Raw genomic sequence first — 18,034 nt, forward strand, 5'->3', positions numbered from 1 at the left:
TACTTCCCAGAACAGGAATGTAAACAAACAATGGCGTCAGAAGCCGTGTGTTTCATACTGACTTATGTTGAGTTTGGAAAAGTTATGAAAAAAAGAAAGACAACATAACTGACCTCCTTTTCAAAGTTCCACTGAGCAACACCACCATCCCACTTCACCATGTTTTTAGTTCTGTGCTCCTATTGGTCAACGTGGCAACATGTGGAATCTTTTTGTCAGGACCTCGTGAGGCTTTACACATGCAGTGTCAGTTGTCATGGACTACATACAAGGTACCCAGCCACTGAAAAATGCACGTAACGTCTCTATTCTGTTGGATTCAATGGTAAGTTGCTGAGTAAGTGGGTTCTGAGGGGGAGGGGTCACTGACTCTACCTTGGTCAGGTATAAAAGGAAAGGGTTAAACCAGGTAGGTACACAGTTCAGGAGCAGGAGCAGCAGCAGTACATCTACAGCCAACATGAGCAACACCGGCATGAACATGAGGGGCAAGGTACTTTTACAATTATTTTTGTAATAAGCAGAAATCACTGTGATCATATATTAACCTTAATGCTTTATTTCTAATAATTTACAATTCACTTGTTTTCAGATCACCTTCTACGAGGAGAAGAACTTCCAGGGTCGCTCCTATGAGTGCATGAACGACTGCTCTGACATGACCTCCTACCTGAGCAGGTGCCAGTCCTGCAGGGTGGAGAGCGGCTGCTTCATGGTCTACGACCGCACCAACTACATGGGCAACCAGTACTTCATGAGGAGGGGCGAGTACTCTGACTACCAGAGTATGATGGGCATGAGGGACTGCATCAGGTCTTGCCGTATGATCCCCATGGTAGGTTTAAAACAGACCTTAAAAGGTGATCTTTAAGTGATACCTTTGCATCTGAAATAATCAACATTTGTTTCTTGTTTCTTCAAAACAGCACAGGGGACAGTTCAGGATGAAGATCTACGAGAGGGAGAACTTCGGTGGTCAGAGTCACGAGATGATGGACGACTGCGACAACATCATGGACCGTTACCGCATGAACGACTGCCAGTCCTGCCACGTGATGGACGGCCACTGGCTGATGTACGAGCAGCCCCAGTACAGAGGCAGGATGATGTACATGAGGCCCGGAGAGTACAGGAGCTTCAGGGACATGGGCATGAGCGGCATGAGGTTCATGAGCATGAGGCGCATCACTGATTCCTCCAACTAAATGTTCAATAAATTAAATGCAACTAAATAAATAATGTCTGCGTTTTAACTATTGTCTCACTCCCTCAATTAAATATTTCAACAAAATATATACAATGTGTCATTACATCTGATATATATATAACTTTTTAGACAGCAAGTACATTTTCACCAGAGGTGTTTGTTGAACCCAACAGACAAGTGCACATACCATTGATCTTAAAAAAAAAGAAGGATTAATATTCTTGATATATAACAATTTGAAATATAACAGGTTATGAAACATCTTAAATTGAACAATAAAATCAAAACTAGGGTATTACATTTTCAAAGCACATTACATGCAATAACATATACAGGAATTACAGGAATTTTACAGATGAAAAGTAAGGATGATTCAAAAGTTCTAGTAATGCTGAAGTATGAAACTCAAGACCATCTTGTTATGCATTCGCACCACAACACACATGCCCCACTTCCTGTCCCGTTTCAGCAGAAGATTGGAAAGACTGTTTCTATGTAAGTGAGCATGAGATATTTTATTATGCTGAACAAATATGGGAAATGTTACCCCTTAGTAGGGATGGGTATCGTTTGGGTTTTTTCCGATAACGGTGCTAAACCGATACTTTTAAAACGATACCGGTGCCTAAACGGTGCCTGAACCGATACTTTTTTTTTCTTCAAGTTGAACAATATATTAACTGTTTAAAGTATACTAGAAATATAAATAAATACATACAAAATATACTTGACTTCAAACTACAGCTTTAAACCTTTTAACTTCAAACTATAAACAATATATATTTAAAAAAAGAACAGACACAAGCATCAGGTGGCCTGATTTGGACTGCGTTGCTTTTCGGTCCGGTAGGTACCGGACGTGTTGGAACCGGTGCCACATTGGCACCGGTTCTCGGTACCCAACCCTACCCCTTAGCAGGGACTTGTTAATGGAGAAGATGTGGGGAACAATTAGAACACTAAACACACACCTTCTTTACATGTCCAATATTGGACTTAGTCTCTGAAACTAGAAAGTATTTTTGGTATTAACTTACAAGGAAAAATCAGCTGGCGCGCATCTCTTTGACAAATTGTGTGATGCGTCAATAAATTTGACTTGTATAAAGTATTTAAAAAAAGATTGCAATAGCCTCTGAAGTTAACAATTGGTCTGGAAGATGATTAAAGGAACATTGCAATAAAGTATTAAAAAAAACACCAGTCTGTTCGTATCATTTGCATTTGAGTCCATCATCTGCTACTTGCACTATCAACTTGACCATATGACCTGGCCAATGGACCCAGCAGAGCAATTATTTGGTCAGGAACTTTATGTGGTGACTTATAACCTTTTGTGTCTCCAAAATGGCCACCGTGAGTGGGGAAAGGGAGGAAGCCTCATCATAGGCATGCTGGGAGGTTTCCTCAAGGCATTGGTTTGCAAAAATGGATGCCTGGGTGGGATGAGGACTTTATTTGCACTTCTGCGTCCTGGTCTGTTAGCTTTGAGCCTGCTTTCCAGTCTGCTAACCTCCAGTCTTCTGGCAACCAGCCGTCCCTTTGGCCCTTTCAGCAACCAGACATCTATGCCAACACCCAGAGTAGTCCTTCCCCTACTACCTGCACTCCCACCTGCGAGAAGCACATTCATTAATTAGTCAAATAACCTGATAATGGGTGTTGCTGATAAATGCCCGTAGATAAAGGTGTCATACCCTGAGTGAACATGTGTACAGTTTATGAAACGAAACGTAGAAGGTGGTCTGGACTTCATCAAACATCTGACTGGATTGGTAATTGCGGTCAGCCACTGAAGTAGCTAATGGTTAGCTACATAGTAACTATTGGTAATGTTGGTAATGCTACATAGTAACAATTTCAAGACATGTAATGGCACTCTCAACTATGCTATGCTTGTTGGTTTTCACGCCTACGACTCCAGAGAACCACTTTGGTAAAACACATCCAATCACTGAGCTGAAAATTCAGTTTCGTACACATTTGCCTACAATTTAGGTCAGTCCACCTACATTTTGGTTAATTGTTCAATGGATACAGCAATTATGATGTGGTGTTCTGTTTAAAAGTGATGCTCTGCCCTCCTATGTGTTGTGGAACCTGTCGAACTCTGCTCTGTAACCATGGCACACTTCACGGGGTAAAAAGATCCTTTGTCGTGCCCGTCGCTGTTTTCTGTGTAACCTGGTCAAAAGGGTGACATTTCTAAAGTCATGTGACTGTGCAACGCAGTAACACAGGCCTCTACAGTGCTCTATAGCATGTTGCTGGGTCAGGGGATTAAACAATGGGGGGCCACTGACTCTGTAGGGTTTGGTCGGCTATAAAAGCAAGGGTTAAACCCAACAGGACAGCAGTAGCAACAGCAGCAGCTCAACAAGTACTATACAAGTATGACCACCACTGACATGAGCATGGGCAAGGTAAGCACCCGGATCATTTCAATCTGCACTTTAAACCGAATAAACATTAGATTTGCTAAATCAAATAATCTCCATGCTTTTACTGACAACCCAACGTATATAATAATGCATCCCTTGTTTTCAGATCACCTTCTACGAGGAGAAGAACTTCCAGGGTCGCTCCTATGAGTGCATGAGCGACTGCTCCGACATGACCTCCTACCTGAGCAGGTGCCAGTCCTGCAGGGTGGAGAGCGGCTGCTTCATGGTCTACGACCGCACCAACTACATGGGCAACCAGTACTTCATGAGGAGGGGCGAGTACTCCGACTACCAGAACATGCAGGGCATGAGCAGTGGCATGAGCGGCATCAGGTCTTGCCGTATGATCCCCATGGTAGGTGTAAAACACCATCCATCACACTATGTTTCTACTTTGGTCGACAACGCCCACGAAACTTGATATTAAGATATTTCTTTGTTCATTCTCTCCAAAAAACAACAGCACAGGGGACAGTTCAGGATGAAGATCTACGAGAGGGAGAACTTCGGTGGTCAGAGTCACGAGCTGATGGACGACTGTGACAACATCATGGACCGTTACCGCATGAACGACTGCCAGTCCTGCCACGTGATGGACGGCCACTGGCTGATGTACGAGCAGCCCCAGTACAGAGGCAGGATGATGTACATGAGGCCCGGAGAGTACAGGAGCTTCAGGGACATGGGCATGAGCGGCATGAGGTTCATGAGCATGAGGCGCATCACTGACATGTGCTAGGCATTTTCATTTTTGAAATAAAAATGTAAAAGATAAAACAAAAACGTGAGATTGTGACTTGTTCTTCTCCTGTTTTACACAATGTGAATCTGAATATAAAGATGTACCGAAACCAAGCACATTCACAACTTTACATCAAAACATTTTTCATTCTAATAATCATGAAGAAAAAATGTAATAAAAGAAATAAATGATGGTTGTCCGAATACATTGTAAAACAGATTACATTGAAGAGTAAAGAAATATATTTTATATTCAAAAAAATCTGCATACAGAACATGTAAAAAAAAACATCAAATCAAAATTAAGCAAATCACAGTCAAATTTGAGAAGCATTTTAATTATTATGACAAATGATTTAGTTTGAGTAACAGATTATGAAGCTAACGAGAAAACGGTGTATATTGTAATTCCTTTCTTCTACGTATGAGATAAAAAATGTGTGAGATTCTGACCTATGTGACCTTGTTTTGGAGGTTTTAATGAGGTTTTCAGACCTGGAACAGCTTGAGTGAGGCTCTGTTCAATGCTATTCACTGTTCCTTATCTTCAATTAGTATGTATCATCATTATTGTATTATTTTATTGTCGTTCATTTAACCAGATCAAAGTCACATTGTGACTGAAATCTCGTTTCAAGACAGACCTGGCCGAGAAGGCTCCATAAAATACAACAAAAACATCAATTTACATGATATAAAGAGTACAAACAATATCCAGTAATAAGTCTCTCACTAAAATAAAATACAAACAATACATTTCAATGTACAGTATAGTTAACTATCTCCTGGGTGTCCATCGTTGTAGTTATATATAAGTATGATACTTCATACTACACTTAAAGTACTCCACCATGTAATAGACAAAGTATATTGTATTCACACATGATGCAGATCCACTACTGTAATGATGTAAACAGCTGATAACAACATTCAGCATGCATTAGTTAGTTGTGTACAAATAATTTCAAATCTAAAACAAGCTGATGACATATTATAAAAACAAATAACGAAGGTTGCCATAGGTCAAACAGGTATTTGCTGCATCCTTTATAGAATTCATGCACACATTTAAAAATAGCCCCAGCACCTTTGTATGAGCACTTGACATCAAGGACGTTCAAGGTCACATTATTGTTTGAAACATGTTTTTTTTGTCTGTCCAGCATAAACAATTGTACTAACAGAATAAATCCAAACTATACCTTAAAGATGTTTCAGTCTTTGAATCTTTTTCCCCCCACAGTAAGTTACTTCTTAAAAAAAAGAAGAAAAAAGAAAGATTTGAATCATCGTAATAGTCAAAGTAATCAGAAATTGAACCGACAGATACAGAAGCCATTTGATCTAGAATGATAGAGCCTGTGTGAGGATGCATAACAACCCTTTCCCATCAGCATTCACAAACAGAGGCTCTAACGCTGCATGGTGCTGACTCAGGAATTCTAAACAATGGTGCCATGGACTGTTTGGATGCACGTTAGGTATAAAAAAGGCTTCAATCCAGGATAGGATTGCTATAGCATCAGTCAATCTACCAGCCACCATGCACGGCAAGGTGAGTGGACCGTGGATATTCTGCTAGAACTGTTGCTCTTATAATGTTGTTCTTTTTTCATTCAGTCTTTGCTTTGCAGTATTTATATGTTGTAAAGAATTGTGCAAAGAAAAGTTTTTGACACTGCTACCTCGCTAGATAATTGTTCCATAACGATAGCTGTTTACATCAGGGTGGATGTTGGTACCCGTCCATCCCCAATGTGTGACACTGACCTTGGGGCTGTGGCTCTGTTGGATTCCAGATCATCTTTTACGAGGACAAGAACTTCCAGGGTCGCTCTTATGAGACCAACAGCGACTGCGCTGACATGGCCTCCCACCTGAGCAGGTGCCACTCCTGCAAGGTGGAGAGCGGCTGCTTCATGGTCTACGACCGCCCCAACTACATGGGAAGCCAGTACTTCATGAGGAGGGGCGAGTACTCCGACTACCAGCGCATGATGGGTTTCGGTGACTGCATCAGGTCCTGTCGTAATATCCCCATGGTATGACGATTAAGAAATACTGCAAACGTCAAATGACTTCTAACATTTCCTTCAAAATGACTAATCCCTACGTATTTACTCTGCACAGCACAAAGGGTCCTACAAAGTGAGGCTCTATGAGAGGGAGAACTTCGGCGGTCAGATGAACGAGCTGAACGACGACTGCGACAACATCCAGGACCGTTACCGCATGAACGACTGCCAGTCCTGCAACGTGATGGACGGCCACTGGCTGATGTACGAGCAGCCCCAGTACAGAGGCAAGATGATGTACATGAGGCCCGGAGAGTACAGGAGCTTCAGGGACATGGGATACGATGGAATGAGATTCAGCTCCATCAAACGCATCACTGACTCCTGTTAACTTCACATATTGATGTTTTAAAACAAAACTCAAAAATAAAGTAAAAATCCACATTCAACGCGGTGTACGTCCTCTTCATTGCTGTTTATTTCTTTCATTCGATTTAATTGTGTGTATTGCGTAATTTGAATGCAATATTTGAATAGAAATATATAGATTTGTTCTGTGATCGTCAATCACTAACAATCTCATATCATCACCTAAAGGAGTTCTTGCAAATTCTATAAATATCATTCGTAATATATAATGGTTTGTCAGAAGACATAAAGAGAAATGCCTCTATTCCTCTTCTTTAAATTTAAGTTATTGTTAGTAATTAAGTAAAAAATGTGCACTCAGTAATTAGTCAAACAAAGTTGTGACTGATTCTGTAGTTGTTACAGATTAAAACTAATTTAAAGAGTAGCTTTGAGTATAATAGGTACGGTTAGAGAAGTAAAAAGGTTATTTATCACATCAAATATCACAAACTGTGTGCCGATATTACTGTTAATACTATTAATAATCCATGAGTGGTGTGCAGTGCACATTCCTTAGACACATTTCCCAAATGGCACAACTAATTCTATCATATCATTAACTGCCACCTCTTCAATAAGTGGTTTGAGCCATAATAATAAATATAATATAAATATAATAATAAATAATCTGTCAGCCCTTTTACTGTCACTGCTCCTTTGTGTTTTTCTCTTTATACGCCATGTAACTCAATGTCTATAGCACCAAGGTTTTTTCAACACGTTTTAATCTCAACCCGTCACATACTGCCGCTTTGTCGGACCCATTGGCGTCACTTTGTACTGACACGTGGTTGACGTTGTGAATTTAAACAAAAGCACTTGCTTAGGTTTATGCAACAAAAGCACTGAGGTAATTATGGTGCCTTCAAAACAACTCAAACACTTTGGGACACGAACATCGGTCTCCTGATTGAAAGTCCTGTGTTTGTGTGACCCATACTCCCTGGGTGGTCTTTATATTATGGCATCAAGCATCAGTTTCTCTCAGCATCTGATAATGACACAGGTGGGTTTACATTGTAGTTACTTAAAATGAAATTCAGATTCAATCATTGTGTGGTTCATTGTCTCAATTTCAAATAATAAGCCACTATAAATCGTGTGAGCTCTCATTCTTTGTCCAGCTTGTTTTTGTTTTTATATCAGATATGGACTCTGCCCAAGACTTATCAGATTATGTTATGATATATGTATGTTTTGACTGTTTATTTTCATAACAGAGAGGAAATAATTAAAGCCTTACCGGGTTCTTTGTCGACACAGGAATGTATATATGTTTGCATATAAGTGAGGGTAAATCTTGTTATACATTAACCAACAGGTGCATTTTGTTACCAACGCTTGTCAATGCAAGACTGTTCAGTGTTCTCAATTAGTAATTGTTTTTACAAACTTTCTAATTGGTTGTTTGTAAAGGGATAACCCTTCAAATTAATTTCTATATTTCAGTTAAAGGTGCGAGTACATTGTGATTATTATTATTATTAATTAAAAAAACAGAATAAGAAATTGTGTGCGATTAATTGTATTCCAGATTGGAAAAGGATGTTCATTGTAATGTATTAACTATTTGTGTGACTGAAACATATACATACGTCTGTAAATTATTTGAAGATTGTGATTTAACAATAAAAAAAGAAGACTGTTGAGGTCAGCTGGTTTTGCTTGCTGTATATTGTTCAAACCATGAAATGCATTGCCATCAATCACTCGTCGCATTCAAAGAGAATACATTATAAAATACTATTATTGTGGTAGATTAGAATTAGAACAAATAAATTGAATAAAAACATTTTCTAAATTAAAAAAATCTAAATAAAAAGTACATGTTTGAAAAGCAGCAGGCAGAGTTAAACACATATCTTAAATATTAAACATAAACACAGAAATGATGATCATATTAATTATGCAAAACAAAAACAAAACATCAACAGCTATTAACTACAAGATACTTTCATTTCGAAATATATATATATAGTTTTTAAACATATTTTCTGGTGGATTGTAGTGACTGTTTGAAATCTGTAATATGGTTTAATCTCAGAAATCATATAAATGTTTTATGTGGCTCTAATATTCATGTTTTTAGATATAAAGGTGTACATTAATCACATTTAATCCAATCAACAAATTACAGTTTATTCCCTGCTAACAATGCAGGGGGGGAACAATCCTCCGGTGTGTTTTATTTTAATTTAAATTAAAAACATCAGATTAGAGGTGACATATTTAATTAATGAGCCCTTCAAAGAACGGTACAGTATGTTTTTTGTGGGAAAACACGTCCTCTGTTGTTCAGCAGCACAGACAATGCTCCTCTCACAAATGCAACCATCGCAAATCACGATCTGTTGAAGGTCACTTTGAATTGAACTGTACATGGGGGGCCTCTGCACCGCGCTGCTCTGTCAGGAATTTGAACAATGGGGTCATGCATCGTCTGGGCCACGAAGTCAGGTATAAAAGCAACGGGGGGGACATCGAGAAAAGCGTGCAGTCCCTTTGAGCTTAAACAGTAGTACCTGCAACCATGACCATGGGCAAGGTGTGTACAGCTTTTGATTCGGATTGCTAACATTTTTAATCAGATTATGAGTGACAATATATATATATGAAGTACTTTATAGAATCAGTACACTTGTATCATTGTGGTTTATTTTTTTTCTTCTCCAGATCATCTTCTACGAGGACAGGAACTTTCAGGGTCGTTCCTATGAGACCAGCAGCGACTGCTCCGACATGTCCTCCTACCTGAGCAGGTGCCACTCCTGCAAGGTGGAGAGCGGCTGCTTCATGGTCTACGACCGCCCCAACTACATGGGGAACCAGTACTTCGTCAGGAGGGGAGAGTACTCCGACTACCAGCGCATGGGCATGAGCGACTGCATCAAGTCTTGCCGCATGATCCCCATGGTACTGTGCGATTTCATGTTCATTTGATATTACACATTAGATTACATTGTAATCTTATTACGTTATTTGAAGGAGGATTTCAGTGACTTCAAGTTCACGTCAAGTACCTTCATGTTCCCTTCAATTTACAGCACAGGGGACAGTTCAGGATGAAGATCTACGAGAGGGAGAACTTCGGCGGTCAGAGTCACGAGCTGATGGACGACTGCGACAACATGATGGACCGTTACCGCATGAACGACTGCCAGTCCTGCCACGTGATGGACGGCCACTGGCTGATGTACGAGCAGCCCCAGTACAGAGGCAAGCAGATGTACCTGAGGCCCGGGGAGTACAAGAGCTTCAGGGACATGGGCATGAGCGGCATGAGGTTCAATAGCATGAAGCGCATCATGGACTCTTGTTATTAGAGCACAAATGTGTAGAAGCAAGATTTTAAATAAAATCCAGTGATTCTCTTTTAAATGAATTCTTCCGTTACTTTTTATGTGATCTGAAACTCATACAACAAAGGACAACCTCAACGCACGGTGAAGAGGTTTACACACATAGGAAAACGATACACTAGAATAATATGTATTTCAAAGGTTTTAGGCTCTCTACTTTGCACACCATCAGATGGCAGCACTTTGCCATATTTAAAGTTAGTTGGGTGAAGCAAAACCATGATACAATTATTCAATATCTAGTATATATTGTTTTATATATTAAATAGTATGTATATGTATATACACGGATAAAAATAATACTTAAAATATTAATATCGTATACACTGATGCTGCTCTTTGGGCTTGTTCTGTTTCATCCTTTATCATTTACTTCAAGAGTAAAATGCAGACATATGTTAATATCAATAATAGATACATTAGGAATTTCATTTAAAAGGATTAATGTTAGCGAGGGGAATTCATTTAGATAAAATACACCAGTATGTATTGATAAGTGCCCCCTTAATGGTGCAGAGTGGTTTCTCTTTGTAGAAAATTAAAAACATTTATTGTGGTGATGGATCAATAAACATACAAAAATTAAAAATGTAGGTGGTTGAATGCACACATAGTTTAAGAAAATGTAAGTCTTGCATTTGCAAAAGTGAATAAAAGTAAGTTAACCTGTTATATCATGTTCCTGCCAATAACATTTTGTTCATGACTATCACAATGTATTATCTTATAAGACTGATCACACACCTTACTGTGCTTATAATACAGTGAAGTGAATTATAGTCATATTTTTCACATCACTGCAAAATGTATCTATTCTGAATGAATGAATAGCAACAGAATAAATAGGTGAGCAATATCTGAATATTTTATATATTTCCTTTTGGTTCTTATAACTGGGTTTTTACTCACTTTTGGTGAGTAAAAACAATTACATTCAGATTTTCAAAAAGGCTGACGTTCTAAACAATTGATTTGCATTACCGTGTTTTTATTCTAAGAGAAAGTACAAGAGCTACGCTCGCCCAAAAGAGTTACATTGTTGCACACAATGGGGAAAGCGTCTTTTTTTCCGCTCGTAGTCTTTTTGTCATTCATCAGAGTTTAATTTATAGAACAATAAACATTTTGTGGGAGTCAGTAGTCAGTACGTAGAATGACAGAGCAAGCAATGTAGTATGTTGAGCGACAGTTGTTGAAAGCTACGTGATATGACGACTAATAAGTAAGAAAATCTTTCAGCTGGATGGATCCAACAAACACAGGACTTTCACCCATGAGACCTCTGTCCGTGTTCTTTGTGAAAGTAAAAGTAAAAGTTGACTTTCTGATAATTAGATTGTACATATTGCCACAGTAAGAAAAAAAGTTTAAATGTTACGTTGCTACATTGTGATTTTAACACATACTTCTTTGATTTTTTCTCTAACCTAATTCAGTAGTTTTGTTGCACAAACCTAACCTAACCTAACCAGCCATTTTACAAGGATACCATGCAGATATGCAACCTTTCCTGCTGATAATGTTGCTTATATGGACATTGTCATTACTACAAAGTAAAGCAGCGTGCTGGAAACAGTAAAACTCACATTAGCTAACTTGACTGATGATCCAGGAAAAACAGCAGCTAGTTGCAGTAACACTTAGCCAGACGACACAAAGTTACCTCTACAGGTATTGAGAAATGAGCTGTGTATATTCCAAACTATCAATGAGCAGCGTGGGTTAAGAGCACAGTAGCCCCATCACAACGTTAGCATATTTGAAATTATTGTTGTTTGTCAGCTAAAACGTATTGTTTCCTCAAAATATACCAAATCCTAAATATTTTGCAGCAAATACAGAATATATCAGGTATTAGTCATACAAAATAAACAGCTAATAATAAACAGTGGCACCTCACCATCTGTGTAAACACAGGATTCTGACCAGCTCGCTAGAAGCTAATAACTAATGTTCCTGTCTGAGCTAACGTTTAGGTTTCTTTCCTGAGATGAGAATATTACGAAATATAGAAACCTTATTTGTTATATTTCTTTTAATTATTTCCATCCCGACAACAATCAATCAATTAAATCCTCTCATTGCGTGTCACCAGAGTGCTCCACAAGCAGCTAGCTTAACAGCCGTTAGTGCTAACAATAGCCATGTTTGTTGTTTACGTTCATGGTGAAAATTTGGAAGAGTGACTTTGGTGGAAGGCCTGAAGGGACGGGCTGTCGGTGTTTCTAACTTAGCGACTTTCTCGCTAGATTTAGTGATACAAAATAAACAGCTAATAATAAACAGTACTACCTCACCATCTGTGTAAACACAGGATTCTGACCAGCTCGCTAGAAGCTAACAACTAATGTTCCTGTCTGAGCTAACCTTTAGGTTTCTTTCCTGAGATGAGAATATTACAAACAATAGAAACCTTATTTATTATATTTCTTTTAATTATTTCCATCCTGACAACAATCAATAAATTAAATCCTCTCTTCGCTCATTGCTCACCAGAGAGCTCCACAAGCAGCTAGCTTAACAGCCGTTAGTGCTAATAATAGCCATGTTCGTTGTTTACATTCATGATGAAACTTTGGAAGAGTGGCTTTGGTGGATGGCTTGGAGGGAAGGGCTGTCGGTGTTTCTAACTTAGCCACTTTCTCGCTAGATTTAGCAACTTTTGTAGGCGTAGCAACACTGAACTGGGTTTTTCGGGAACCGTGCTAGTGACATATGAAGCTGCGTATTTAGCCAAGTGTTGATATCTTTGAACAAAAACTTAATTCCTCTCATTTTTACGGCCATTATTATATTTAATTTCATATTTATTTTATTGTATTCATGTTTTAAATTTTTAGTTTCTTTATATCTGTGAAATTTGATATTGTCTTGTATCTATTTTACTACTATTTTACTAGATTTCTTGTAGAGTAAAGATATTGTTTTGATGTAAACAAGCTTCTAAAAGAGTTAGAAAAACTTAAAAATCAATTACCAATGTTCAGTGTAGAATTGTGGTGATGGGATTCAATAAGGTATTTCAACAGCTCAGGACAAACAACAAAAAAGGAGGCATGCTTGCCTGACAACAGAGCTACAATATGAATTACACGTTGTTTTTATTTACTGAAGTCAAAGACAGAAGTCTAGCACATATCAGTGATGCGCCTCATGCTCATGAACCTCATGCCGCTCATGCCCATGTCCCTGAAGCTCCTGTACTCTCCGGGCCTCATGTACATCATCCTGCCTCTGTACTGGGGCTGCTCGTACATCAGCCAGTGGCCGTCCATCACGTGGCAGGACTGGCAGTCGTTCATGCGGTAACGGTCCATGATGTTGTCGCAGTCTTCCATCAGCTCGTTCATCTGACCACCGAAGTTCTCCCTCTCGTAGATCCTCATCCTGAACTGTCCTCTGTGCTGTAATACAATACAGTAAATATGTAAATACGGGCACACATTTTTAGACTAAAAAGGAAGTTTAAATGTATAAAATGTGAAAGGGATGTGAAGATGAGGTCTCGTACTTGGGGAATCATCCTGCAGGATCTGATGGAGTCGAACATCATTCCCATGCTCATCATGCGCTGCATATCTTGGTACTCGCCCCTCCTCATGAAGAACTGCTGACCCATGTAGCTGGGACGCTCGTAGACCATGAAGCAGCCGCTCTCCACCCTGCAGGACTGGCACCTGCTCAGGTAGGAGGACATGTCGGAGCAGTCGCTCATGCACTCATAGGAGCGACCCTGGAAGTTCTTCTCCTCGTAAAAGATGATCTGAAATGGAGAACAGAGGGAAGATTGTGTGTAAGATGGTGTTCTTATCAGCATGCACCTTAAACTTTGATGCATTTCGCTGAGTAAAAACACACTTGTGAGAACACAAGTAAACATCCCATTACCTTGCCCATGATGGTGGTTTAGGTGGTTCTCAGTTGATGGTTCAACTTGCTCTGCTAACTCCATGACTGCATCGCCTTTTTATACCAAACCCCAGGGACCATGATGTGTTGTTATTCAAATATCCAAAGCTGATGAATTAGCAGTATGACTTTTGCTGAACGGGGTCAATAAATGTGTAACAATAGTTCTCCATCCATACATTTCTGGCAGCCGTCATCTCCATTGTCTATTATAAGCATGAGCTTTGTTTGTGTTCCATTCTCAGTCAGAAAGTTCTCCACATATGGTCAGATCCCCGACGATGGAAAGAATGGACAGCGGGCCACTTCTGTGACAAACCTGCGAGAAACCCAGAACCTGGACACATATTCAGTATAAAGAATTTGACATACTGACATTGTTTTACTGACATACTGACATAATTTTGCACAAAGTCAACTGATAACAAATACTGTTGTAAATTAAAAGAATGCTTTTTCATACTTATAAATTGTAATTTTATTTCAAAGGCAATTTAACAATATGAGATGAGCGTAACCGATATTTTGTAAGCCCATGACTAAACAAGACACAGCAATCAAATGGCTCATATTGTAGTATGTACAAACTGCACTAATCCAAACTGATGCACATTCAATTTTAATAAAAACAGGGTAGCATTGAATTATTATTACTAATTTTTACAAAGGCAAGATGATAGATTTATGTGAATACCTTAAATGTATATGAATGTAGCGAATATTGTATTTTATGACATTTTTCAATTTGTGCATTAAAAAAATTGAGTGGAAATCCATGAAATTAATAGATTTTTTAAAGTTTGAAATATTGCAAAAGGTTTTCACTGTTTGGCTGAGGTGGAAAGGTTGGTGTATCAATACAAGTAAAACGGAGACACATTAAATCGTGACATATGTGACATAAACTGAAACATCAGATATGTGTTAGAAGACCATGACCTTCCTCACATGGATACATGAAACACACATATTTCCATCATGTTTGCCGTATTGATTTCCTTCGTTTGGGATTTCATTGCCGCTCTTATAACTAATAAATCTTGTCGCACTCTCTTCTGCTGTGTTTAATGACATGACTGCCGGGAGAATTATTTCAACGCCCCCGACTAAAAACATTATTACAACACAAGTGGATGGAAATTAATTTCCATTTATATATTTTTTTGCCAATTTTCTGGACATTTATTTCAAAATTGCAGCAAATTTTGATAGAAACTTGTCCAACAATTTGGTCTTTCTGTTCCTACATCTCTCACATGACACTTAAAAGCTAGGATTATCCATTAAGTGGACATGCAACTCCATAACCAAATGGACTCGTGCAGGTTAGCTCGTGCAGGTTAGCTTGTGCAGGTTAGCTCGTGCAGGTTAGCTCGTGCAGGTTAGCTCGTGCAGGTTAGCCTCAATGATAAAACACTCAAATGCAAGTATTGAACAATAGGGGCTACAGGGCCTAACTTCTCCTCTAGGCCCCTCTGAACGCTTTCCAACACGTTTTTGTGAGTGGAAAGCCAGTGACGTATCACGCACCAACATCTTTAGTCGGGAGGTTGGGATCAGGGGGAGAAAAGCCATAAACCAGCAAGTGGAAAGAAGCAACAACATTTTCTGCAAGACAGCAGTGTGCAGGGAATTGGCCGTTTAAAATATGGATGCTGTTTATCTTTAGGCCACCCTGAAGTTTGCACCGGACTGGTTCGCTTTAACAAAAAGTGAATGTTGCTTTGTTGCAAACAAACATGTATTCTACGAGATAATCTTCGCAATTGAACACCACTTTTATGAATTTTGTAAGTGTGAATGCAATTGCTATAAGTAAAAAGGCTCAAAACAAAAGCTTGAAAGTTCATGAATGGAGATGAATTTATGTCGCAGATGTTAAATTCCCTTAAACTTGTGTTGGCCACAGATCTTATTTCAGGCATTTTTAAAACATCGACTTAAAGACGAAAATAATGATCCCGGGTTTTAGGACTCATTCCTGAAGCAAATCCCTGGAATAACAATCTGCAATGTTGTCATTGTTCTGTCTTTTGTTTGAGGGACAGACCTTCATTAATGTTGTAACTGTTCCTAAAACTATTCACACAGGTTACTATAACTACATACTGTGTGTATGTATCTTCCCTTCACTCATTATAACCCAGAGAGAGAGAGAGAGATGTGTGAGTTAAACTATGGTAAATAACTATTACTATAATTTAAACAATTTTAGTGCCATTGTATTTGGTAGAAGAGCACATAATGACTTCATAGTCATAGTCAGGTTTTGCTTGATTTGGTATATTTACACAAAAAAAGGACAATGCATCACTTCTACTTTAAGATACAAGAAATAAAGTTCAGTCTGTAAATAATACAAATATCATTTTGAGGGATTTAATATGTAATTTATTTTTTGGGGCAAGTATGGGGCACTGCAATGTGTAAGGATTTAGAATTGCATATACTATTATGCTAAGATTTATAATTAATATTCTAAAGAGTGAACATAAATGAGTTTTAAAAAAACGTCCCAGAAGAAAAGATTTACCACGTGTTGTCCACTTTGACGGGTAGTTTATTAACCTTTTGAACCGGCTGCAGTACAGTTATGACAGTTCACTCCTCTTGTTATATTGAGGAGTAAACACAGTTTAAAAAAAGAGTGCCCTCTTGTTCACAGTCATCACAAAGTAAGTACAACGTCTACAAACTACACAGTTAAAGATGCCGGCAGCCCTCTCATCGCCTTCACAGGGCTCCGTTTGCTTACTCACAACCACACTGTGGCAAATCAATGAAAACACATTCACCAGGGGAGATTAAAAATTCAACATCTTTAATTAACAAAGTGTTTGATATTTACAAGCAAGGCTTCGCTCAATGGCTAAAATTCGTTGACCCTCCTGAAGGAGCCGACGATGGCGCAGGTGGCGCACCAGTCGCGGTAGCGCCTGTACTCCCCGGGCCTCAGGAAGTACTGTCTGCCGCGGTAGTTGGGGTACTCATAGAAGATCCAGAAGCCGTTCATAACATTACTGGAGTAGACGTGGCGGTGGTGGAAACGGTCGGACACACAGGGACAGTCGTCCATGAACTCCATCATGTGGCCTCCGAAGTCGGGCTTCTCGTAGATGCGCAATCTGTAGGAGCCTCGATACTGCGGGACCAAAGGACTAATCAAGCTCTCAACACTATGTTCAGGCGGCGAGAACTCTTATTGAACGACCACAGACGTTAAAGCACAAAAAGCAATGCTGAAGACAAATTGGCGGCCTTTTTTTTAGTGTGTGTTCTCACCAGCGGTATCATCCTGCACGAGCGGATACAGCTGCTGAAGCCCATCCACCTCTGGTAGTCGGGGTACTCGCCCCTCCTCATGAAGTACTGGTGGCCCATGAAGTTGGGCCGCTCGTAGATCATGAAGCAGCCGCTCTCCACCTTGATGGAGTTGCAGCGGCTGAAGTAGGTGTGAAGGTCCGTGCAGTCGTTGCTGCACTCATAGCTCCGACCCAGGAAGTTCTTGTCCTCGTAAAAGATAAGCTGAGGGAGGGTAACAAATATATATATTTGAAGTATTGACGAAAAGAATTCGGCCCAACGTTAAAAATACTGAGAGCAAATTGAAAAGCGCTGTGGTAACTTCCACTGAATGTGAGCAGAGAGGGAAAAAAATCAGTACGTACCTTGCCCATGGTCTCCGTTGGAGAGATTCCCCATGTTTTCAGGGCTTTTTATACTACCTCTTGACAAACAAAGTATTGTTATTCAAATTCTCCCGGAGTCATAATTGAAGGCTACTGGCACTTGTTTACCTTTTTGTTGGAGCACAACATTGGGCCAGAAATATGGATTTTGTATTTTGAAAAAAGAAAAAAAGAAAAAAAAAGGATAAATAATTAAGGGGTTTGGTGTTTTTGACACGCGTGGACAAAGGAAAAGACTAGTATGGTATCCACACATCCA

At 39.3% G+C, this 18,034-nt stretch overlaps 5 protein-coding genes across 8 annotated transcripts; 3 read left to right on the forward strand and 2 right to left on the reverse strand.

Moving 5' to 3' along the window:
• Nucleotides 1–460: 460 nt before the first annotated feature.
• LOC306747334 (gamma-crystallin M3-like) lies at nucleotides 461–4,390 on the forward strand (the record flags this gene model as incomplete). Of its 3 annotated transcripts, none has more annotated exons than XM_079230376.1 (3): nucleotides 461–493; nucleotides 3,755–4,006; nucleotides 4,115–4,390. In XM_079230376.1, the coding sequence occupies 3 exons, from the start codon at nucleotides 461–463 to the stop codon at nucleotides 4,388–4,390; spliced, it is 561 nt and encodes a 186-aa protein (XP_079086502.1). The 3 variants fall into 3 exon arrangements, with proteins under 3 accessions (XP_079086502.1, XP_079086504.1, XP_079086503.1); XM_079230378.1 differs by lacking the exons at nucleotides 3,755–4,006; nucleotides 4,115–4,390 and adding exons at nucleotides 593–835; nucleotides 927–1,205; XM_079230377.1 differs by lacking the exon at nucleotides 461–493 and adding an exon at nucleotides 3,601–3,630.
• Nucleotides 4,391–5,935: 1,545 nt separating this feature from the next.
• LOC306747340 (gamma-crystallin M3-like) lies at nucleotides 5,936–10,141 on the forward strand (the record flags this gene model as incomplete). 2 transcript variants are annotated; one of them, XM_079230385.1, is made up of 3 exons in its annotated part: nucleotides 5,936–5,947; nucleotides 9,492–9,731; nucleotides 9,863–10,141. In XM_079230385.1, 3 exons carry the CDS (start codon nucleotides 5,936–5,938, stop codon nucleotides 10,139–10,141), a joined length of 531 nt encoding a protein of 176 aa, XP_079086511.1. The 2 variants fall into 2 exon arrangements, with proteins under 2 accessions (XP_079086511.1, XP_079086510.1); XM_079230384.1 differs by lacking the exon at nucleotides 5,936–5,947 and adding an exon at nucleotides 9,349–9,363.
• On the forward strand, nucleotides 6,180–6,798 carry LOC306747362 (gamma-crystallin M3-like; the record flags this gene model as incomplete). Its single annotated transcript, XM_079230418.1, has 2 exons — nucleotides 6,180–6,434; nucleotides 6,523–6,798. Coding segments are annotated over 2 exons (531 nt in total), but the record flags the coding sequence as incomplete, so codon positions are not given.
• Nucleotides 10,142–13,305: 3,164 nt separating the features above from the next.
• Nucleotides 13,306–13,943, reverse strand: LOC306747342 (gamma-crystallin M1; the record flags this gene model as incomplete). The annotated part of the gene is made up of 2 exons (XM_079230387.1): nucleotides 13,689–13,943; nucleotides 13,306–13,581 (listed from the first exon to the last, which is right to left on the reverse strand). Exons 1-2 carry the CDS (start codon nucleotides 13,890–13,892, stop codon nucleotides 13,306–13,308), a joined length of 480 nt encoding a protein of 159 aa, XP_079086513.1. The 5' UTR covers nucleotides 13,893–13,943.
• Nucleotides 13,944–16,955: 3,012 nt separating this feature from the next.
• On the reverse strand, nucleotides 16,956–17,788 carry LOC306747473 (gamma-crystallin M2-like; the record flags this gene model as incomplete). Its single annotated transcript, XM_079230530.1, has 3 exons — nucleotides 16,956–17,228; nucleotides 17,369–17,631; nucleotides 17,755–17,788. 3 exons carry the CDS (start codon nucleotides 17,786–17,788, stop codon nucleotides 16,956–16,958), a joined length of 570 nt encoding a protein of 189 aa, XP_079086656.1.
• Between the last annotated feature and the right edge of the window lie 246 nt (nucleotides 17,789–18,034).

Source organism: Taurulus bubalis, assembly GCF_910589615.1.
Source record: "Taurulus bubalis genome assembly, chromosome: 15".
Lineage (NCBI taxonomy): Eukaryota > Metazoa > Chordata > Actinopteri > Perciformes > Cottidae > Taurulus > Taurulus bubalis.